The 25,184-nt window shown below is 38.8% G+C and overlaps 1 protein-coding gene and 1 long non-coding RNA gene across 4 annotated transcripts in view; one reads left to right on the forward strand and one right to left on the reverse strand.

Moving 5' to 3' along the window:
- Positions 1-24,820, forward strand: LOC112689554. The gene is made up of 5 exons (XR_003149133.1): positions 1-574; positions 18,904-20,697; positions 20,760-21,029; positions 23,071-23,330; positions 23,632-24,820. It is a non-coding gene; the product is annotated as an uncharacterized LOC112689554 (long non-coding RNA).
- The window catches only part of LOC112689553 (myosin-G heavy chain), a 103,786-nt gene that overhangs the window by 33,789 nt on the left and 44,813 nt on the right, over positions 1-25,184 (reverse strand). Inside the window, exon 1 of one of the 3 annotated variants that reach the window (XM_025563326.1) lies at positions 13,095-13,609. The exons of the other annotated variants lie outside the window; for them this stretch is intronic. Coding sequence (XP_025419111.1) covers positions 13,095-13,185 — 91 coding nt within the window. The 5' untranslated portion in view covers positions 13,186-13,609. Of the gene's footprint in view, positions 1-13,094; positions 13,610-25,184 lie in introns of those variants that run through there. 3 annotated transcript variants of the gene reach the window in all.

A 25,184-nucleotide genomic window follows, 5' to 3' on the forward strand; every position in this document is an offset into this window, starting at 1 on the left:
CCAAGGGGTCCGGACTCCCCCCCCCATTGACTCGTGTCTCGTACATGTAAATGTTTGTGATTTTATATGTTTAATAAAAACAAATTATATCATAGGATATGACATATGTCGATATGAACAATTTTGTAAAAAAATTTCGAAGCGTCAGTATTATCAACATTTTCAATTGTTATCACGATTTTTCGTTATCAGTTTGGAACCAAACATGGTTGAAAAATACCGAGTTCTTGGTTATTAAACAAACGCTCTGCTTTTATCAAATTAAATTAAATGATAGCGGTAGCTGGTAGATAACAATGATGACGGACGGTTTTTCTTATTTATGATTATGCATTACATGATCTTCAAAACCGTTCGAATTCGAAACTTCGCTGTGTTGTTTTTTGTTTAATTAATCTTTCAAAAATTCAAAATGAACAACACACCTAAAATAACAACTTTTTTCACTGCAATTCGGTCTACAGAGTCCACTTGTAGTAATGAGACCCCTAGCGAGACTGCCGAGACTTTAAATCTGAAAAGGTCTATCGACGAAGACGGTGAGCAAAGTTTGAATAAGAAATTAAATTCTCAGGTATGTTACTGTTTAAAATCTGAATTTATTATTATCTTGATTATATAATTGAAATCTATAGTTGTTAAGCTTGCTTTCCTCATAGACCATAGTTGTATATTTTGCTAAATGCTTCTACTTATGTTTTATATTGTATACTATATAATATGTGGAATTTGGATGGACTATGGTATTTATGCTACTGGGTGCCTTATGAAATTTGCTTGGCGGTATTTGACATTTAAATATATAAAGAATGAAAATGTGAACAAAAATGACAAAGTTTCAACTAAATTGTAAATTGTATTATAAATATGGTATATTTATGTAATAAAGAGTAATTGGGGGGGTATGGGAGGGCAAAGACCCCCACGGCTTTGTATTCTGAAAATTATCTGGACCCTTCCCATGAAAAATTCCTAAATACGCCACTGCCTGCAACTGTAATATATTACTATAGTAATTATCATTATTATTATTATTAATATTATTATTGTGTACGACATCGCGCGCGCGGAATATTGCCGTTTTACACGCGACGCGGTATTAGAATTGTAATAATCGTTATTAACGGGTCGGTGTCCGATCAGCGGGTACGAATATAATATACGCGCACCAGCGCCGTGTAATAAATATGCGCATAAATAAACGACGGTTCCTCCGGATCCGTCTGCGCGTGTTGGCCGACGACTGCGCGTGTGTAATAACGTACGCTCGTGGTGCACCTCTAGTGATCATCAGTGAGACATACGTGTCGTTGATTCGGTTTCGTCCGAAGAGTTCAACCGTCGGGATACGAAAAATCAGCGTGTTTCTCGTACAAACAGATTTCGCTCGGGAAAAAAATCATTAAAAATATTCTCGATTCTTGTGCGCTCCAGTTATATGCACTAAATACACATAGAACACCATTTCATCGACCGTTGTTGTTTCGTTATCATCGTTGATCTCTAGGGAAAACTAACAGCTGCGTTTATCAAATGTTCCATTTTTTTTTATTATTATTCTCGTGAACTAGGTGATTACGGTATTTGGCACTGTTCCGCGTACAAAATGTTCGGAACACCGTAAAAAAATAAACTATCGTACGACTATTGACTCCTTTCAAAAGTAATCGATCCATCTACAATCGTAGAAAATGTATTTGTTAAAAAAAAAAAAATGTATTTTTAACAAAATTGTGATTTATCATCTGTCATGAATAAAATAGTTCGTATGTACGTCTAGAAGCGGAAGGTGCCGGAAGTTTAAGTACAAATTTTAACAGTTACACCAGTTTCATTCGAAACTTGCGAAGCAATTGCAAGCTTTTAGGTATGACTTTATATAGTATATATATATATATATATAAGAGTCGGCTGCTAGCGGAAGGCAATACTTTGGACCCTGTCAACTTTTATTTTCATACCTCTAATATTGTAATTTTTAATATAAATTAATTGTAATAATTAAATCAGGGGTCGGCAACCCGCGGCTCACGAAGTAATTTTTATGGTCCGCACAAAGGTGGTTAATTTTTGTGTTTTATTTTTGTTCAATACATTTTTCATACAATTTTCAACACTATTTAATTCTTTTTCTTTATAAACAAAATTGTTATTATTATCTAATCGGAGTCGAAAATAATGTTGCACTACTCAGTCATAGGATATATTAAATATACTTATATATATTTAAAAATTAAAATTTTAAATATATTTAATCTATGTATTTAATACATATGTATCTAATATATTCAATCTATGGTCATAGTTACTTTGCGTTTGTGGCAATTAATATTACACTGTGATTACGCCAGTACGTGTGACTGTTTGCGTTTGTAATAGTTTCATTTTACAAGTAAATCCAAACATTATGGCGACTAAAAAAAGAAAAATTTGTGTTTATTTAATAATTCTTGGGTTTATTTATACTTTTTCATCGAAAACAAAGGTAAGCCAGTATGTTTAATTTGTCAAAAAATTAAATTTTTTTCAGTAACATTCGTACTTTTTGCATTCATATTTCTATGTAAAATAATCAAATATAATAGCAATCCAATTATTAGTATATATCATATGTAAACATTTATTTTTAATGTGGCCCTTGATAAACATTTGAAAAAAATTATGGCCCGCGTGATTCAAAAGGTTGCCGACCACTGAACTAAATAATTATTTTTATTTTTAGATTGATATTTTTAAAATATAAAGATTTGAAAAAAAATTTTTTCACTGGATCTCATTAATTTATTATTTTAATCTTTAGGACTCCAATGTAAATTACTTGCCGACCCCTGCTTTAGAGAAACACCTTAGAATATGCACGCTCATTCGTAGGTTACCAGTACTCGCATGATTACGTTTCCTAATAATAAATTATATTCATATTAGCCAACATAAGCTAAATCGTTTTAACTACAAATGAAAATACTTAATTTATTTAGGTTTCAACGCATGAATATAATACGTTTATAAGTATTATTTTTAAATCGTATATCGAATATTATGGTTCGTAGTAGTTCGTCAGTAGGTTTTTCCTATGACTCGTCCATTAATTGTTCGAAAATCGACTTTTTCCGGGTTCGAGTCGACAAAGTTCTGTTCGAATAACTGCCGTAACGAAGGAAGTAAACGACCATTATTTTCGACCAGCAATTTTATCGTTCTGTTACCGAACACCACTAACCAGCTACTCGTTTTGTTAAGCGTACCCGATTGCACGAGACTAGTGAGATACGAGTATGGGACCGTATAATTTACCGAGCCACTAATGATGACCCGTCCGCAGTCGGGTAACGATAGATTTGAAATGAAAACCTAAGCGGTGACCAATTCACCATAGCGCGGTAGAAATGCAGCACGTACACCGTGTACAAAGCCCCGCAGCGACGACGACCCATCTCCTGGACGACTTTTCAGACGAGCGGTTTTTTTTTTTTCCGCCGTCTTTTTTCACTCGACCGAACGCAAAACGCTCGATCCGCATTTAGTACGCAACTGCCGCGCGCTCGCAACCGATGTTTCGTCCAGATATATATTTATAAGTATGCAATATATTTACAACCAGCCCCATTGTATTAGACTCGTATTGCAACGCTGTGCGTGCGCCTATATAATATATTATTACACTGCAGCCAGACGCTTAACGTATACGAAATTAACAAATGAAATACCGGTTTTAGAATGCGTTTTTTTTTTTTTTGTTCTTCCTAGCTGGTAACCATACGTATCCAACGTGTCGTGTTCACGCGGCACGCGCTTGCGTTCGTTTCGCGATCGGTCGAAGTCTGTGTACGGAAAAACTCCGTACACTACGGGCGGACCGCGTTTTATCGACGACGCACTGCGCTGTATCGCACGTCCGGCCGATCGCCAATCTTATCGACTTTTACCGTCCGTAGATAAGATCGAAGCACGACTTCAAAAGCGGACGCTTTGTGACGTCGTTTTCGACGCGCAGAACTCCCCCCCCCCAAAAAAAAAAAAACACGTCGTACGCATAATAATACCGTACGCTGATGCAGTGCTCCGATCGCAGATAGATCCAACGGCCGAACGAAACTTTTCCTCGGCGTACTTATTCAATTCAGGCATAACTCTTACAATTCGTATTGATTTGAAGGACGATTCGTCAAATGTATTATCGTCGCAACGACGCTCATTATTTTTTGGTCCGCATTCAGTCAATCACGGTTTAATGTGATTATTTAAAAAAAAACAAGTGCAACGATGGTCAGTCGGGGGACGAATCTTCCTAGCGGTGCGTACGACTTTCGCTATTATAAATTGGAATCTTGCGCAGTGCCTGCAGACTTTTATAGATTTTCAATTCGACCACGGCTTGTACAGACGACATGCGTATATGGGTGCGTAGTATATACGTACGCGCGATTTGTAAGGATCGTGGCCGTGTTCGGACAAGTGTTGACCCCCCAGTTGCACATGAATCGAAACCTTTATTAGATATTATGTTTTTGATAAATTATCGCAACAAGTGACGTGGGAATGAGAAATAACGTACAGTACGTGACGGGGCTCGGAGGTCAAGTTTGGACGATGGACCCAATATGGTTCTTGTGTGAGCTAATCATAATTCTTCTAGACGTATTTCCTCGTCAATTATCTGAATGATATGTCGGCTATTACGCCGAACACAATAGATAAATGTCTATATTTATTCGCGGAGAGTATACTACACGAGTATACCGAATGTAAAAATCGTTGGCTGCTGCTGTACCGAATTGTATTTTGGTCACACGCAGACATCACACCTATACTACATAATTTACGAGTTTTTAAAACTTAAATTTTTAATAGGTTTCGCCCAATGCTTGTACGGCATAAGACTTGAAAAAAATAAGCGAATACATTTTGATATCGATGAAAAATACTAAAAATCAAACGTTTTAATGTATCAAACAATATTGTTCAGTATTTATATAATGGTATATTTGTTTTATATTTATAATTATAATATTTGTAACACTTAAACATTTTGAAACGCAAATGCGACGTGCTTATTGTTAGTATGTGTTGTATGAAATCAAAATAAACCTATACACTTTTAGCAATGCTAAATAGAAATACGAAATAATTGTCCGTGCTAAAATATTTTTACAACAGATCGACGAGGGGCGTATATAAAATTAAAATTCACTCTTTTATAATTTTATTAATTGTAAATAAACAAATCATTAGAGGTATTCTCAATAATCGTCTCGTAGCCGTACAACGTCTAAGGTATAAATAATAAGTATTCGTGACTCGTTCTGTATATTTATACGTATTACACGTATAAAGTGCGTATACATACATACACATACGTGTGTATATATATATATATATATATATAGACATATGGTTCAACACTTGGAGACGTCGTTGCCTCATGAAAGTCAATGCGAATTTCATAAGCAGTCTTTCTCGGTGATCGCGTTTCGGGATTGATGTCGGTAACATGACAATGAAACGGTTTTTTTTCCATCAAATAAGAGGTGGCGATAGGGGATGTGGCAGGGAACGACCAGAGATTTAATTCGGTAATTAATTCATGGCTCGTCAGTAAAATGTGGTTGAGAGAAAAAATAAACTGGTTTTTTTTTCAGAGAACATTTTCGGTGTACATTGCCCCGGAGCCAACGCGCAAGCGCTGTAGCAGTGGCCCTGCACCTATTTCACTTGATGAACTGGAACCCTATTTATTAACGACGTCGTCTTTGTGTACAGCAGTGCATGTGTGTGTATATGTGTACGCGTGTGTGTACGTGTGCGGATTCTTCTACGTCGTGAACGCTATGATAAACCACCAGAGGATGAACTAATGGTTCAGTGATTCTTTTTACAATTCATTTTTCACACCGCCCTACGCCTTTGATCTCCATGCCAAAACATGATATTTCGCGTTTGGTTTGTCGAAAAATCATTCGTAAATTATAAATATCTACTACGGACATGTACAACAATGTAAAGTGTAGAAAAAAAACCCAAACATATTAACAAATCTAAAATATTCCCAGTTATTGGTATACATACATACTTATTTGTCTGTTTAAATCGCCAACGATGCTTCTCAGAACGCTACATATTATTATAGATACATTATAATAAATCAAAAGCATTATAACGGTTAATAAAATATTATTTTGGACTTCATACTGGTTCCACCGTACAAGGTATTAAATGTAAATTAGCAGCTACGTGATTTTCGGTTTACACATTATTTATCGCGGCCTGGCATTCATATTATTATAATCCATCGTATCATTTGATGTTCCGTGCTCGGAACGACACGACACGACTTTCGACTTTTTTTCTTCCCGTTCGTGTCTATTTAACCTTTCATGTAATGCGTATGCGTTTATGAACGGAATATATTTTATCATTTATAATCGTTTAATTATAATACGCAGATAAATACTAACTGTTTAACATAATCATAAAAACGAATGCCAATATTATACCGTGACCATATTGCAGGATCGATGAAAACGTGGGATCGTTAGGAAAAATACACTAACAATTATCACGAACTACGATGGAAACGTTAAGAGATTTTCGTCTCGAAAAATGTGTGCCTAAAATCCTTCTACATACGACACCGTTAACAAATGACATAATGACTTCGTTTTGAATAATAGCTACGCAGGTGTTCCATTGTTTGTACATCTCCTACACATATTTCGTTCATCCACTAGAAAATTGCATGTCATTACGGAGTACGTTTCGAGTTTAACATTTATATATGTTTTTTTTCTCGTAGAAACGGTTTCTACTCGAGAAATGACAACCGAAAGTCAAAGTTTAATTTTTCTGACGGAAATATGCTAACAATGTTTCGATCGTTTCCGGTCGTAGGTTTTGTACTGATCATACTTGTTGTTGGACGCGGTACGAAAATAAAACCATGTTTTCCAACTTGTACCCGTACACATTTCAATCGGTCAGAAGATTACAAATAGCTTCCGTACGGGTCGGGGAAAAATCGGTCAACGAACGTGTCTAAATACGCGAGATAAATTATCGGCGCAAACAATTCGACCGTATCGCATAAACGCATGGTACGCTCATGGTGTACGCTCGTTCGCCGAAAGATTAATATTCTTCAATGCGCGCGCACGTGAAATTAATCACTCGGCTGCGTTGCCCGTAAAATAATGAGTGTGTGACGGACGGATGATTGAAATGGTCGCAAACGGACGATCGCGAGACATCTCGGCACGACGGTGTTGCGTTATTGGACGCGCGACCAAACCGCGTTGGACTAACCGTTGGCGCGCGTTGTGCCGACTGACATTCGCGCGTTCAACGGTGTACGTAACATCGACGCCATTGCAGTGCGCGCGCGCGCGTATTGTGTTCGACGACAGACCGACGTATGCGATGTTCACGTGCACGATCACGTTAAACGAGTTTCGTTTTTTGTTTTTACGTTTCCGTTTTCGTTAGCACCGCGATCGGCGCCCGTCGTCGTCACGCGTGCGCCTGTACCAATCGGATGTACACGCGCGTGCGATACGCGAGATCGGTGCGCAGCGGTCGTCAAGACGCAATGCAATAGCACACACGTGATAATAATTTTTAAAAACGGAATAATCTTGACGGAGGAAATCGTAATAATGTACGGAATGTACGTCTTGACGACGTGACGAAAAAAAATACACAGCTCGTACCGCGTCCGTACACGGATGGTACACGCGTTCAAATTATTATATAATATTATCTTCATTACCACCTACGCAAGGGTTCGTTATAATTTATTACGGCGGTACGCTCGTGTACGTGTTTTCATTTAGTCCACGCAGCGCATCAAGAAGAGGCCTCTTCGGTTAACGTGTCAATACCGTGTGGATTTCGTCGGACCTGCGACAGACCGAAAACCACTTACCACTCGCGGGACCCATCTCGTACGTGTGCGAGTGCGTACCGAAAATGACTAATGAGCGACGTGTGTACACTCGACTCGCGGTACAAATCCGAAACGGTATACACGCGCGCGCACGGCGCATTACGGTACGTGTATATACAAACTGGAAAGGAAGGCGATGGCGGTGGTGGCGAGGGAGAGAGGAAAGGAGTAATAATAAAAATAAAAACCTTGGGGCGGCCGAGAGAGGAGAATGGCCTCTGATTATAATGGTGATGAACCGTGAACCTGAAGCCGAGCTCGTATATAATTTCGTCTGCTGCTGTTGCGCGTCCGCCGTCGCAGCCACTACGAAAACGCACTTCTTCCACTGACCATAAACACGACGTAATGCACACAACGCGTGCGCGTAACGAGACGTACCTATACCGAATGCGTGTGTCGGGTGTTTTGTGAACAAACTTTTGGGGCCTTTTGTTTTAGAACGGCGAACAACACCACGTACACGCGGGCCCGAGATCTGTACGCTCGTGTGGGATGTGTACCCGGTACACGTTTAACAGCGAGTGTACACAGTAGTGGTGCCAGGGACGGATCATACCGGGATATGTCTGGCACCACCAGCGGCCCTATTTTCGATCCGACCTTAGACGTAGTAATATAGTCATCTTTCACGAACAGAATTGTTTTAAAGCACTTCAGCCATAGCGTTGTAATAATTTAAAATCTTAAAATACACTGATTAACTCACATTATTATTATTTTTTTTTTTTAATCTCATTTCTTTGTCGCCCTACCTCGTAGCTGTCAGTCTTCTATTATACCCGCAACGGTTGTAGAATTTCGACTAACCCACGTGAAACGAGTCAGCAAACATGTGCGTACACGATACTATGTCAGTTTAGCAGATTGTAAACCGATTTAAAAGTCGTAAAAAATTAAGAATTAACATACGGTATGGGCGAAAACCGTTTTGTTTCGTCGCATTGAAAAACGTGTGCCCCGATAATAAATATTAATACCACGAACGCTCGCGCGTATGCAAAACCGATATCGTGTCTAAACAAATGTAATACCTCAGAATAATAATACGGGAGTCCGACAATGTACTGAGCCCGTGTGATACGTAATGTAATCAAATCGCACAACAATCCAGCTCCGTGCGCTATTATCACGTGTGGTGTATTTGATCAACTCGTTTAGTCCGTGAGGTGCATGTATGATACAGGCGCGCTTTGCAAGGGCGTACACAAGGGGGGGGGGGTTCGGATTCGGACCCCTCATTGAAATTTCTACATACTCAACGAATTAATAGTAAATAATATAATAATGGTACATAGTGTATTTTAATTTCTTATTATCTTCAATATACAAAGTTTATAGATTATATAATATACCTATAGTGTATAAACCATACTATAGTATATTAACAGTAATTTGTTATTGTTGAGTTAAACTATAATTATAATTAGTGAACAGGTAAAATAAAAATTTTGACCCACCCCATAAAAAATTCTTGGATACGCTTCTGGCGTTTTATACGTATTATTTTATTATTGTATCAATAGTAAGCACACGCTACATTGTAAGACACTGACGCGAGTGTAGTGTCGTCTAAGGGGGGGGGGGGGGTCCAGTGAACGATGCACAATGCACGGGTGTTTACGTGTACGATTCGCGATAGGGTCTACTTAAAAACACGTGTGCGGTCCTCCATCGTGTACGAATCCTACTCGACGGGTATGGCAGCGAACCGCGACCGAAGTACGCGCCGAGGAAGAACCGCGTCCGTCCCGTCACGATCCGGCGGCACGGTTCCTCGAAACCATATTAAATAATATTACCACTGTCGTCGTGCACGTGAACACTGAAATCGTATTAACGCAATAATGGTGACTAGACGGTGGTGGTGCCAGGCGAACGAAAATGAAAAAATAACTGCACCACTCGCGGATCGTTTAATGATAATTCACGAAAATAACAACAAGTTATCGGGTTTCAGATTAATGGAAGTTATCTGGGCATAAACGAGTTACGGGCAATAAAAGTAGGTGTACGTGGTGTTTCCGACGGCGTTGTACAATAATCGTATACACGCAATGTCGCCCCGGCCACCGCGCGTACCTGCCTACCAGGTACGTACGTATATATCATTAGCAGACGAATTTCACGAGTGCGCACCGCGTTGATGGTAACCGCATACGTGTATTATATTACATACACGCGTTTTTTCGACGGACGTTAAACGCGTACTAATGTAAATCCGAACATAAATCTTGAAACCGTGTGCGCAGTGCAAAATTATGGCTGTACGAAGTGTGCACGCCGCGTGAAATGAATCGAATATGATTGCAGTGTACGAGAGAGAACACAATGAAAAAAAAAACCGTATTGCGAGTAGTTGCAGTGTACATAACGCCCGATTTCACGTATATTATATTGTCGCACGACGTACGGCTTTAACAACATCACTTCGGGACGAACTATGTACACCTAGTGTGTTGAATTGAAATCCTCGCGGCGTTATACGCTCAGGAAAAATATGTTCGAAACAACTCATCGATATCCTAAGCATTGGTATCGTCGCCGTCGCCGCGGCGTTTCTGGTTTCGCGGTGTAAATTTATTAATTTCGAAATTAATTTCATTATTATGGCTTCTTTCGTTTATTTCTTGATCCTTCACACGTCTATGAAAACGTGCACATGTATTTTTAAGTGTTATTGTTATGTTAATAATAACGTTATACAGCACACAACGATCAACAATCGAAGAGAGACAATTACAAATTACAATACAGGTAACTTGCATAGCTCAATTTATAATATTATGAATCTGTATCGATCTGACCAACGGAAAATTGAAAACAAAATAAACCAAAAGGTATTCCATCCGTAAGGAACACATGGACGTTCCACGGCACGGGTAAACGGGAAAAGTAATCATTATCGTCTTAGTAAAACGTCCCCCTATAACGTGTACGGACACGGTGACGGATTTACAGAACAACAACGCGCATCGTTCAACATTCGTCTAAAGGAAACGTAATTAGACGAACATCCTGTGCGTCGTACATTATAATATATAATATACATGTTGTGATCGATTAGGCATCTATAGGTGGGATCACCAAATTTAGACGTCTTGACAGACGAAATAAAATTGTAATATAATATCAGGTTCGGGTCGTAAAACTAGTATGTTTAAAAATCTATAATACACGGTCGGATTTATGGGGTCCTATTGTTGTGGGCGTGTATATATATACACGCGAGGATGATGGAAAAAAAGGGAAAAAGAGAAATAATATTATGGTCAGCCGTCGCATTTTGGGGTAGGAGGACCTTGGGAATTGTGGGACGGAAAAAAAACTAATAATCAATCCACACGCTCGGTTCGTACACACAAACATACACACACATAGAGACACGCACTCTCGTTGAGTTGAGTTCCATGCTGCGTTTTGGTACGTCAAATCAAAGGAGCCGACCGACGACCGGTGCACCTACCCGCCACTTCAGGCCCTTGTCAAGTGATTTATACAAGCAGTTCTGCTTATAATGTGACCTGACGTAGCCTAAATACAGTCCTCGTCTGCTCAATAACACATAACGACCGGAGCAGCACCACAAAAGATTCAGCTCATAATCAATACGTGCATTCTACCAGCCATGTAACGCAGTCGTCACGACCGTGCCGATTTTAACGTTTGTTTAATTGTTATCGAGACGAAAAGAAAAAAAGAAAAAAATTAAATTGAAACAAATGAACAGAAACGGTCGTGCTACGATCATGTGCCGGTGCAGACTGCCATCATTAGAGGTCTGTGCGTGCGGGCGCAAGCGCCCCCTCCAAACCGGACTTCACATAAAGGTCGGACGCCCCGTCCTTGAACAAAACCGTCTGGACTGTCCGGTGAATACAATAATACCATAAAATATTGCCATTGATAAAATCGTGTACACCGAATACTCGTGTGTGTCTTGCGTGCTGTGCGGAATATCACGTAGCGCGTTAACATTCAGAACAAAACTTCAAAAGTAAACAATTTCCATCTCGGCGAGTATATATATTATGTTTTTAATAATCAAACACGAACACGGGTATCCGTAAATGTTATATAAAGTGCATTATATTAATGGGTCATAAACGCGAACATCATTAAATCCCCTTGCATATCGCAAGGGAATAAACTTATTAGGAACTAAAATATTATATAGCGCTGTGTATACGTGAAAACGAACCATTTTTTTTTTCTTTCTTATTTAGTTTTATTAGGCATGGATCGTAAAATATATGCAAAAAGGATTCAACGAAGAGATTTTGATCGATATTTAACATTTTAAGAACCAGTTTTCCATTAAACACTCGCCGTGCTTAGATTTTTAATTTATCAGACTTTTTTATCGTATTGTACTGTATACTAACCGATTTTCCACTATTGAACGATGATATCGGTATTTATGATACAATATTTAGAATACCGACGAATTAAAATAATTTTGATTTCTTTTTGTTGTACGTTTTTATAACTTGGACCACGCTATTTCCTAATCGTCGGAGCAGACGAATGTATAATTTAAAATACCATTTTCAATGACGAGCTATTATCGTTCTTAAAATACGAATTGAGAGGCACCTGTCAGGCCGGAGGAAACAATGATATACAGCAGTGTAATAATTTTGTCCGTTTTTCAAGGATAACGGTTTTCAACGTTTTTATTGCTATTATTCTCTGCAACGAACACGATGCACAACGTACGCATCTGACCACCATATGTTTTGAATTAATTATTTCTGTAACAACTAGTGTACGTTTTGTCCTCCCGAAACCCGCGATCGCAACGCGTGTACAGTACGCGGTCGTCAAAAGGATCTTTCGCGATCACTACGCAGACGTTGATCGCACAACGGTCAAACGCATTTTCGGTCAGACGAACGCATGGAATAAATCGATCGCGAGCACCAATTGGTCGGAATAACAACCGAGACGAGCGACGCGCTACTGATAAGGGTGTTGACCAAAAGCATGGAACGTGGTGTGGTCGGGCGGCTTTCGTGGAGCGTTCGCACGGTGCCGGGGAGAGACTTCAACGGCCGTGCCTCGTACGCCGCCGTGTCGGGGGTGGGAGGGTTAGGGGGCGGTACGAACGGACTGTAGCGGCGTTCGGAAGATAAGCGTGCACGAGGGGTGGTACCTTGCAACTTGATCTCCGTCTCCCAAAACTTCTGCAACTCCGTGAAATACTTGTCGAGTATGAACACCTTGGAGTGGCCCACGCTGGCCATCACACCGCCGAGTCCGGTAATCTCGTCCTGCTCACGGGCGGCGGACCCTGACCACTAAACGGTCGTCCGGAACCGAGTCATGACGATGTGCACGGGGCGCGAGGGTGGTGTGGATCGCGTACGATCGACGGCGGGCGCGTGACGCGAACCCCTCGGATCGGAATATTACAAAAGCACCGCGGCGGCGATCACGTAGACCTCATCGCACACGTGCACGGACGGTACACACACACACACACACACACATACACACGGTGACACAATCGCACGCGTACACGCGTACACACTGATACTCAACACCGGTACGAAAACACGATCGCACTCCGCAACGGGCGGACACAAACTGCGGTGGTTGCGCGTCGAGAGAGCTCCGGGCGGCGCGGACCGACCGTCCGGGAGGATTCTTCGACTATCGCGTACCGGCGGCGGCGCCAACTATCGATGTTACCTGCGCCGGGCCGTCGGCAAGCGCACACGCACACCACTCGTCAGGTTTCTTCCGTCCCGTGTCTTCGGGTTCGCGGTCCACGGCTGCTGCTACATTATAACATTATGTTTACTGCTACTCGGCCGCCGCGGGGGGTTAATCAAAATCAAGGTCATCGGTTCCTACTTTCTCGGTCCGTGCACACGCACACACACGTACATAAATATGATATTATAATTATTTTTATCACTATATTTATTTATTTTTCATCCGGAAACGGAAATACTACAACAGCGCAGTAGATCTCCGCGCGACCAGAACCGATGAAGCGATACGGCTGCGGAAGACGTGAACAAGACGACGCAATCGTCGGACGCACTGAGCACCGTTAATACGTTCGTTACGCCCGAAAACATCCGTTGCCGGTGCACGCGGGGCGTTTTCGTTTCATCCCGTTTCGCGTGTACACTCGCGTTGCGCGTTACGTGCCCGAGTACGTAGTGCTATGACGATTACTCGTTTGCTGCGCAAAGACGGCCCCGATCCAGATACGAATCGAACATTCGGAACACGAATGCGTGTGGCGGTGTGCGGCAACACGCGTGTTGCAGTTCAAACGGCATCGGCGTGTTAGATTATTGTTGTAACGCAGGAGGTACCGCCGGTGCACTGCAACAATTGGCATTTACCGTGCGTGCCGGGCGCACGTGCAAGCCACGGATGACCGCGAGGAAACGACGATTATAATCGTTTCGTCGTTTAATTAAATTAAATAGCTATATTATAGCTACATATTTCATGGTTATCTATTTCGTGTGATATGAATGGGCAGTGAATATTAATTTGGATTATTAAAACGGTCGATGTAAGATTACTAAAACGTATCTGAATATTAACATACGATACGAGCAGTGTCAAATGATATTCGTTGTCCGTGCATAATATATAGATACTTGTACTTGTGTCGAAGGAGCGAAAAAACACGCTGTTAAGAATACGAATAAAATTAGTATTTCTAGGACATAAAGTGATGGTGATCTAACGTTTTTACATTCTCGTTATGATAATAGTCGTGCTCACGAAGAAAGCGCAGAAAAAATGTCGGGAAAACAACGGGGTTTTTGGTATCGTTGAACATGCTCAATAAAAATTAAACTGTCTAATTAATGCAAGTTCATAAATTAAATTAAAAACACTACTATTTTATTTATTAGAAAAAAAAAATTATTTATTTTGAGTATGAATGATATCACCGAGTAAGTAATATTTTATTTTTAAATCAAAAGTATATCAAAATATTATAAGTATTATTATACTATAAGAATTATTATTTTAAACATAAATTTTGCGTTATTATATTTTTAAAGTGGTACATTGTTAAACTTACTGATATTAAAACCATTGTATGTGATTAAGGTTTGGTAGACCATTTAACTTTTTTATTTAGAAAAAATATTATCACTTCGTATTTGAGAAATTCTTTTGGACTAAACTTATGACAGCTAAAGGACGTTATTATTCATCAAGATATTGGAGATAATGTTAAAATAGTTGATAGAAATAGTTGTGTTGAAAGTCTAAGTTATTATATCATAAAAATATTTCTTTCTTCAAAAAACTGATCTCGATTAAAGAAATTTAATATGTTTCACGTTTTGTCTACTCTTTCTGTTTTCTGCTTAAACCACAAATAACAAAGATACTTGAAGTAAAATTTTCTTTCTAAAACGTTACATAACATTTTTAGTATTTTTTTTCACGTAGCGAGTTAAAAAAATTGAAAGCAAATGCATTTACAAACATAAATGGGAAAAACTGATAAATATAATCATGTCACGTAGGGTCTTAATAACTTTATGGGTTTACATTTTGTTAAATTATTCAATGAAATAAAATAAAAAAAATATGTTTTCGAGAGACCAGTTTCGAGGGTGATTATTAGTAAACTGCAGTAGTCGGATTACCAACAAGCAGGTATTATGTTTATTTTCAAGTATAATATTTCAAACAAAAAATAAAAATAAATTTGCATTTAAAAGAAAATCTTCATCTGAATACAAACAAAACATAACAACAAACACGAATATTTTATATTACGCATACCTATTGGCGACTAAATGGTACAGCATTCGCAATATACTATATACACATCGCGAGTGTAAATTCATCTATAAAACGCGTGTAAGCTTTTAGATTAATAAACATTGTTTACTGCACCTTGTATAATCATTGTATCCGTTCATTCATTAGTGATTTCATTTCGTGAGTTTCGCCAGTTAAGATTATTAATATTGAAAAGGAAAATAATATTCATGCTAGATAAAATAAAAAAAAAAAAAAAAATTAAACATTAAATAAGATTGCGTACTGACCACAATTTTTAAAAAATTACCAAAACGTAAATACTTTGAAATATGAATAGTCAGTTTATTAAGGTTACTATACATAAATACAAAGCAATTATCAACTTCTTTTTAGATTGCTTATGAAATTATAGATTATAAAAATATACTCCAAGAAACAGAAATTCAGCACGCTTGATAAGTGTTTTTGATAAGAGGTTTCTTAACTAGTTTTTTTTCACAAAACAAAATCCTTTGACGTATTGGTAAATGTAATGATAATAATTTTTAGGGGATAATACCACGGTATAGTCAACATCTCTATCCTTTGTACGGGTATACAGAATACCGCTATAAAAATAAAGCGAAATCGACCGATTTAGATTTCCGATCGAATCGATAATTTTGTGCGGTTTTCGTTGATCCGAGAACCACGTCGGATCGGTTAATATACGCTTCGAGACACATAAACACGCACTTGCTATTATAACGAAAAAAAAAATGTATAAAAATATTACAGTGTGTTACGGGAAAAATGTATTCAACGACTGGCCTGTTCGGATGGGCGTGGCGACGGCGTTAAGCGAAATTAATAGTTATTCTATAGTAATGTTATAATGTTACATTTCAGTTCGATGATTCGGCGCATACCAATAAAACGCGTTTAATGTACGATGACGGGCGAAAAGGTCGTGCCGGGGAAAACGTCTAAAAAGATTCAAACGGTTTACGCGTTGTGCGATAATGGGGGAAAAGAAAAGAAAAGGAAATAAAGAAAAATATTCTCATTCGGTAAACGATGTAGGTACTGCGCTGTGCTGCATGACACGTTCCTAAATGGACGCATTGTTGTGTATACCGACCGTGTGAGTTGCGCCCACGCGAGGGTTTGTCATTTCTTGTTTTTTTTTCTTAATAATTTTTATTTCCAGTACAATAACACACATCGTTCCTCCGCGCCATTGCTATACGCAGCGCTACCTGGGGACTGGTACACATAGTTTACGTATACATTTACGTATGTGTGGTACGCCTAGACGTTTTGGAATCTTATAGGTTTTGTTCCATCAGAAGTCACTGCACTTCTACCGTACGTCGAAGATGAATTCGAAGAGCAGGGACGATGCGTGTGACATCACATAATACGACGTATTATTATCTGATATTATCTGCATGTTACGATAACATTGCGGGTGCGTTCAAATTAAATCACCTCTTGATCGATTCAAGTGCTTTTAAACTAAGTTTTTTCCACCCCCGAAACGATAGTACACGCCGTATACGTGTTTTCGACCACATGTTTCGTCCGTGGAACGCAATGTCCCAAGTGTCCCGAAAGAGGGTTGATTGCGAGTGGATGGATATTGACGGATATAACGCGTCCGTCGATCACGGGTACCGGTCCAATATAATGTAATAGATCGATTCGTCGGACGTGCGAGAAATGAATTCGTTTTGAGAAAACGTCCGACGGTTGCCGATCGACTGCGGCTAACTTCCTATAGTTAATTATTCAGAAACATTTCTCTTATCGAGCGCATTATCTCGCATCGAGCATTGTACATAGTACACGTCATGAATATACTTACGTTTATTTTTTCCTCCTTAAGGACGTTCACGTGAGGTGTATCACCACATTCGCGCGTGTGTATGCAATACGAGCGTAGAAGTTCGTGATAATATTATATTTGCAACGCGTACACGCACGTTTAATATATTGTAATAATAATAATAAATGCGGCTCGTATGGCATTTATAATTTTTGCTACAATACGCGAGTTTATATTCGTTTCGACGAGGGCGTGTTTTTAAATTAGATTTATCCAATTATTTTGGTTCCACGCGTAAGCATGCGAAATACACCGCGCACAGAATCCACCGTCTCTTTTATAGGTAATATTATCATCATATTTCGATGCACATATTATACGCGAGTTCAACGGTGCTCGGGTAGTACGTGTGCGCAACGCGATTACTTAGTATAAATACGAGTCGGCACAAACGCACATTTCATCTGCACGCCGTACATATGCTAATATGTAGGTACATTAAATAATAATATTATTAATATAATTAATAATAAACGGTGCGATTGAAAAGCTTGCGGATGCATTTAACGAGATGTATACTCGCAGCTACTATATATACGTATATAGATTATGAAATACGTTCAGTGTTTCCCGTTTAAATTTTTTATCCATCGTTAATCGGTAGGTCAGCGGTGGTGGTAGGTGGCGTGGCACGGATGAAAATATGTAACATGTATGTGTGCGTGTGCGTACACAATATGCGTGTGGAATAATATTATAATAATAATAATAATAATAATGTACGTTGTATATTGTATGTCCCGCGCGTGAAGTCACCGCGTCGGTGAACACAATACACGTAGAATAAGAGCGCATTGAAATCTTCGTCTTATGGTAAGTGTTTAAAGAATAAATATTATGCAGAAGACCTTTTATCATATTTTTAGCTTGTACTAGAGAGAATATTAAAACGTGTGTTTTGCCGAAGGATACGAATAAGTTATGCGATGCCGACTGCATTTTGTTGTTTATTTATAAAAGCGTAACAGGCATAAAGTCATGAAGAATACCGAAAATAAATAATAACGTTTATGAATGGAGAACGAAATATTGTGCGAACCATATCCGTACATGATAACGTGAACAAAAAAATCGTTAACGATAACTTTGAACGTTAAAACCGATTTAAATGTTAATTGAAATAATTCAATCCAAATATTACATGTACATAACAACAACAATACAGCAGGTTGGTGTTGGGTTTTTTCCTCGGGAAAATTTGAATATCATGCGTGAATCAATGATAATGTATATAAACTGAACGAAAATATATAAATATATATATAGATTTATTATACATAATAGTTTAGGTACAATACAGCGATCTTTTCCGTTATCGTTATTTGTTTTTTTTTCTCAGGTCCGGGATAAATTGACTATACAATATTACAGCCGAAGAAGATACGGAATTGTAACTATACGAGGTATAACGTTCCATTGAGAAGATTTGTATTTTGTTGTATACCGTTCGAATGGTGGTATAGGTACCTGCTGTACAATAAATTATGTAGGTACAATCGTACACACATAACTGTCTAGCATTGTTAAACGCGCACAGAGGATTTGGCGCGAAACAACAATTTTTCAAACCGTTTCAATTGTCCGGGACAAATTTTTTTCCGTTTTAATTTACTCGACCGAGATTTTTTCTCGGCCATTTCGGTCCTCGTCATTTCGTCTCGGTTTTCACCCTCGTTATGGGCATAGATACGTACACATTATGATATGTTTGAAAGACTAATTTTTGTCGACCTTTCGGAATGCGTTTACTCACCATACATAGATCCCCACCCCGAAAAACACACACACACAACCGCGCGCGTACTCACAGCCTATATAATTTTAGATACGTGCTATTATAAAGAACAGATACGCAGTACACACGCACGCACACACATGTAGAATAATCATGTATAGCTAAAGCATCGATGTTGCCGTTAACGCATACGGCAGCAGCAGTACCTAGAGACATCGGTGTTTTTCGTATCTCCCATTATATACACCTGTCCAGGGCCACACATCTACACAAACACACACTCTCTCACATGTACACTCTCTAGCACACACACAGACACACGCACACGCACAAGCGTACGAGAGTACTGTGTAAAGCGCGAGTGCTGCAGCACGGATAGGATCGGTCCTATCCTGCGACAGAGTGGGGATGGTGGTGGTGGCAGTGGCTGCGGCGGCGGCGGCGGCGGCGTATAAAGCCGCAGACTCCTTGCCGGGTACAAAAACAGGTTTTGAACAAACAAGAAATAAACATAAAAAAAAGAATAAAAATAATAATGAGAAAGAGAACATAACGCGTATAATACCTGTGCCTTGGGTAATTCTTCGAACTCGGCTCTTTCACCTCTGCCGCCGCGGTGGAACCGAATGGAAAGAAACACCTTATCTCCCTTCCCCTAAATACATATAGGTACGTGTATAGTAGCCGTATAATATATATAACTATTTTTATTGCAGAGCCTCCGTTGAGAGAATTATCGACGTGCCACTCAGCGTCTCGACAAACACATACACACACACACACACACACACATACACACATGAGTGCGCGTGTGAGGGGACTTAACGGTTTGTCGACTCGGAAGGAAATCGTTTCCTCCCCCCTCCCTAATTTTTACTTCTCGCCGAGAAAAACTGATTGCCTGCAGTAACATAACCTATATCTATCGAACTGTTTTTGTAGTTTATCATTTCGTCCACTGTACACAAGAGATATCAAGATATCACAAGAGAAAAATCCACGAACAGTTCCCCGAACATTCTTGTTCGATGTCTTTTTTAATTGTATTCAATTCATGCTATCGCAGCATCCAGCTTTGTTACGTTTCATATTATTATATTTCGACGTCCTGTAAGGCAAAGATAATGTCTCCAATTATATCGTTCGTTGCGCGTATAGTGATGAATAGCATTCGTGTTCAGTCGCCTCCCTTTGACGTGTCTGCTTTTTGCGGGTCTAAACGGCGGTAAATAGTTTCTATTGTACGGCCGAAAACACATGTTAATCTCAATGTTCAATGACAATAATATGTATGACGAGCGTTTCTTCTCGGAAATGGGTTTTTTACTTTAACCCATAGAAATTCACGAGACGCCATGCTAATGTTTTTTGTTTAAAAAAGAACTGTAATTAAAACTGGTAAGATGTTTTGAAAAAAAAAAAAATTCAAATATTTTAGAAAAACGTTAATTGACTTTCAGGTAATAATATATACGTTGTTTGGATGAATTACACGTTTTAACAGAAAAGGATAAATAATAATTTTCGTGTTCCATTATTATAATATTATGCACACCGACACGTAAGAAGTCGTGGGGATAAGATAACAATTAAATATCTGAACAAAGAAAACATCATCCGGTTCCGCGATGAATTGGATTGGTTAGTTTAACGAAATCAAAATGGTATCTAGAAAATACGTATGCGGAAAAAAAGAACAGAAAACATAACTATACTATATTTTTATGCAGGTGGGTAGTATATTGTATATTATACATTTTAATGATACAAAATTAATATCTAAAAGACGGGTTTGTATAAAATATTTTACTACCACATAAATTATATTCGAACGTGCGCAGAATATATAATAGTGATTAATGTTTAAAATCGGCAATAAAGGATTATTAAAGAATTCAGCGGTCATGTTATTGAAGAATATTTGTTCGTTGTTAGCAAGTCTTATGTGTCCGACTTACATAAATAAATATTCACATAAGGTTTTTCAAAAGTTCTATAACGCTCTCAAGTACTCATAAACAGATGAATGTATACATTTTTGCCCTACATGATCGGCTGATCCGTATAAATATACCATGATACCATATGATATTAAGTGGTACATAAACCATGTCATTGTTTTCAAAATTCCACGTTCGCAATCAAATAATGACAAATCATATTAAGCGATGATTTTTGAAAATTTTGAAATTTTTTATATTTAATGCTTGAGAGGGGAAGAGACCAGCATAAAATTGGTATTTTATTATAACTTTTACACCTTGAACAATTGTTTTTTTTTTATAAATATTTTTATTAATAAATGGTAATACAGAAGGCATGTAAAGCGTGTAAATTGGAATTCCACGGCGCAGAGCGTAAGCGTGTGATCTAAAAAAATGTATAAAAAAAAAAATAGAACACAATTAATCTTTTTAATTGCTCTATATAGTTCTTGAGAAAAATAAACGACTCTACTTGTTGAAAGTAATATAATTACGGCGAAAAAAAAACATTTCAACTAACGAACGATATGTTGATGATATGCCTGTTCGTTAATATATGTATTAAGTACAGGTCTACCTATGTAGGATTTTATTTAGAAATGATAAAATCCACGTTGATATACGTTATAAACACGAATATTTCATTACATGTTTATGTGTATACACAATTTCAACACACGACCGTTTTCGTACCCAAAATGTTCAGTGCGTTTCGTGAAAATATTGTAAACATATTTCCGTAACGATTAAAAACGTAAAACGTATTATAGATACGTAATATTTATTTTATAGGTACACGTTTATCGATCTTTTTCATCCGACTAACGACGAAGTTCAACGTCTTTGGATTTCTGGTTTTAATGTTTTTCTTCGCATCGACACGAAAAATATTCATCGGACACATTCTGTGTGTACAGTTTGATTGCATTTTTATTGTCGGCAGATCGGCATCACGCATTAGTGCTCCGGGGGGTTTTTGGATTCTAGGAGAGACTGCGGTGCACGTACGCTGTAGTACGTATACATAATACGATTCCCAAATCGACGCATAAAATATACGTGTACACACATGTACACGCAGTCGAGTTGACCGAGAGTAGCCGACCCCGCGACGACGGTAGGACGATATGTATTCCACTACCGCGTAATATTTTGGGGGTTCACCGGATTTAAACAATATTTTTTCCCGTGTATTATTCACGCGCGTCCCGTCGTTATTATTTTAATACGTAACGCTGTGTTCGAAGTGTATAATATCGTATTATTAGTATCATCATCGCATTATCGTGTACATAAGGTTACGTGCCGCGACTAGGTGTATGCAATTATTGCTGTCGTTATCCACGCGCGTTTCCAACCCGTATATCAGTCATTATCATCATCATCATCATAATCATCAGCAGCAGCAGCTGGTGCTGAATGTGCACACCGAGTAGGCATGTTAAACGAATGGCGTGCGATGGAGGGCGCGTGTTTGTATAAATAAAACGCGCCGAACTCGTGCGACACGCGTGCGCCACTGATAATCAGACGGCAACGGGACTAGAGTGTCGTAGTACAGTTATCGAGTCGGATCAAGTCGATAGTACGTATATATATATATGTAAATCGATGGTCTAGTGCCCAAGTATGGTAAGTGACATTTAACAAACAGGTTAAGTGCAGGCGTTCGTAAGTTCGTACTTCGAAAACAATTGCAAATAGCTCGATTTCGGATTGGAATCTTAAGAGTTTTTTATTTTTACCATAATAATTATGGTAAAAACCTAACCTATAATTATTATAGGTTGTTTAACGTGTCGAGAAAAACATGGATAAACGCGCATGGAGCACCTAACTTGTTTTTGCCAAAAATGTCACATGCCACGCGCTTACGTGCCATAGACCATCCGTATAACAACTGCGTGTCCCGCGGAGGCGAATATTTTATCGAGTTTGTGTCGCGTAAACGTCGGTAATACTCGAATGGACAATCAACCGGTGTTTGGTTAGCGGTGAAGGAGATGCGAAACCAATATGATGTCTCGTTTTTCAAACGTGTACACGGTAAGAACTACCAGTTTTCCATCCAATTTATGTATTCTGATAACAAAATCAATATCGGATTAAAGTTTTCTATTGAGATCGATCGGGCCAATTTTTTTTTAATAAGAATTATATTATAAATTTAAACAATGTAATAAACTATTTTCGTAATTATTTATAGTATTAAATTAAATACATGGAATTCGTGGATATTAATCTAGAAAATTGGCCACATCGATCTCGATATGGTAAACTTTATGCTGATATTTATTGGGTTTTTTTTTTCTCGGTGGTGCACCATAACGGTCCTCTGTGTGCGCAGTCCGCGGTAGCTGCGATCTAGGCACGTGAACAAGGTTAATATTGCATGTTATGACCGCGAAAATTCTTACGAACGGTCAAGGGGTACAGCATGCGGAGAGCGTAGTGCGACGGATCGAGTAGTCTCTGTTATTTGAACACGGTACTGCGAGTGGTCGCAAGTGTTGAACCGGTGTCCGTACGAGAGTTGTTGAGAATCGATCGATGAATGCGCGTCCCCGGAAAACTCGCTAATCGATCTGTCGGCTTACCTCGAATACAACGTGCCGCGAGCATAGACGCAACTTGAGTTTACATTTTTGGACAGAGGGACTGCTATAAGTACCAATATAATACAGATTTGCAGGGGTCACGCCAACACTTGCCCTGATTTATATAGAAACAAAATTTGTTCCCGCCTACTAAAGGTTCAGTTAAAATGTTAGCAAGAAGATAAAAAAAAGCGCCATTTCGATAGCTAAATTTTGATTTCGGATATTCCTCAATAAAACGGAAGCCATAATACACCGAATAACGATTTAATAACTACGAGTATTTCGTCCGCCTATTGAGATTATGGACATATATAAGTAAATTTTATCTCAATCTCAAACACAAAATTCTGAGATTCATAATTGTTAATCTGCGGTTGCTATGGTAACATCGAGGAAAGCTGAGCTCTTCCCCTCCAAATCCCCCCTAGTTACGACTACGGTGGCTGGACCGAACGACTAGGGCGGTTTTTTCACATGACCGCTACGGCCGGCCGGTCTGAAATCATTGCTGATCGAAGGGAAAAAAACGAAAACAACCCGACCCGTCCAATGATACAAACGATGCGACGACGTGAAGACAACCGCTAAAGATGAATGGTGTATTGTATTCTCAGCCGTACGTTGTGCGATCTCACGGCCTCTGGCCATCACACCGTCCGCCGCGTGCTCGAGTTCAAGGTGACCGCGTGCTACAGGCCCGACGCACCCGTACAGCTATCGTCATCGAAGCCGTCGCAGTCGGGGTGCGTACCTTCGTGTACGCATTACACAGTATACAGATTGTCACACGAACGTATTATTATACCCGTTGCGGTACACGTTCCGAGACAAAAAAAAAATAACCGTATCCTGTTTTTTGTTTTTTTTTTGTATATATAGTCACGACTCCCGAGGATCATGATTACAAATATTTTTATTGCCGTTTTATTGTATTGGACAGCGATTTGACAAAATTCATTTTTATTTCATTACATTTGAAAAACTTTAAGATGTGTAGTCATTTGTTTTAAAATTATGGTTCTCGTTATCCTCGTGGTATTTAATATGTTATTCCATAGTCCACAGTAAAATAGAGTGGTAAACATGATGTTGTGTTTTGGTATTGACTCAACAGTTCTACTATGGTACGAAACTATTTTTCGTAAGCTATAACATACGAGCATATTAAAAAAAATATTGGGGGTGAAAAGAACGTGAAAAGTAGTCAAAAACGTCAAAATGTTCAGAAAAATAAGCTTTATAAAATGGCTTTATCCTCGAATGTTTAGAAGCAAATAAAAATTAAAAATAATCGCTTTTA

Source organism: Sipha flava, unplaced genomic scaffold, assembly GCF_003268045.1.
Source record: "Sipha flava isolate LNK unplaced genomic scaffold, YSA_version1 44_pilon_pilon, whole genome shotgun sequence".
In the NCBI taxonomy this organism is placed as follows: Eukaryota; Metazoa; Arthropoda; class Insecta; order Hemiptera; family Aphididae; genus Sipha; species Sipha flava.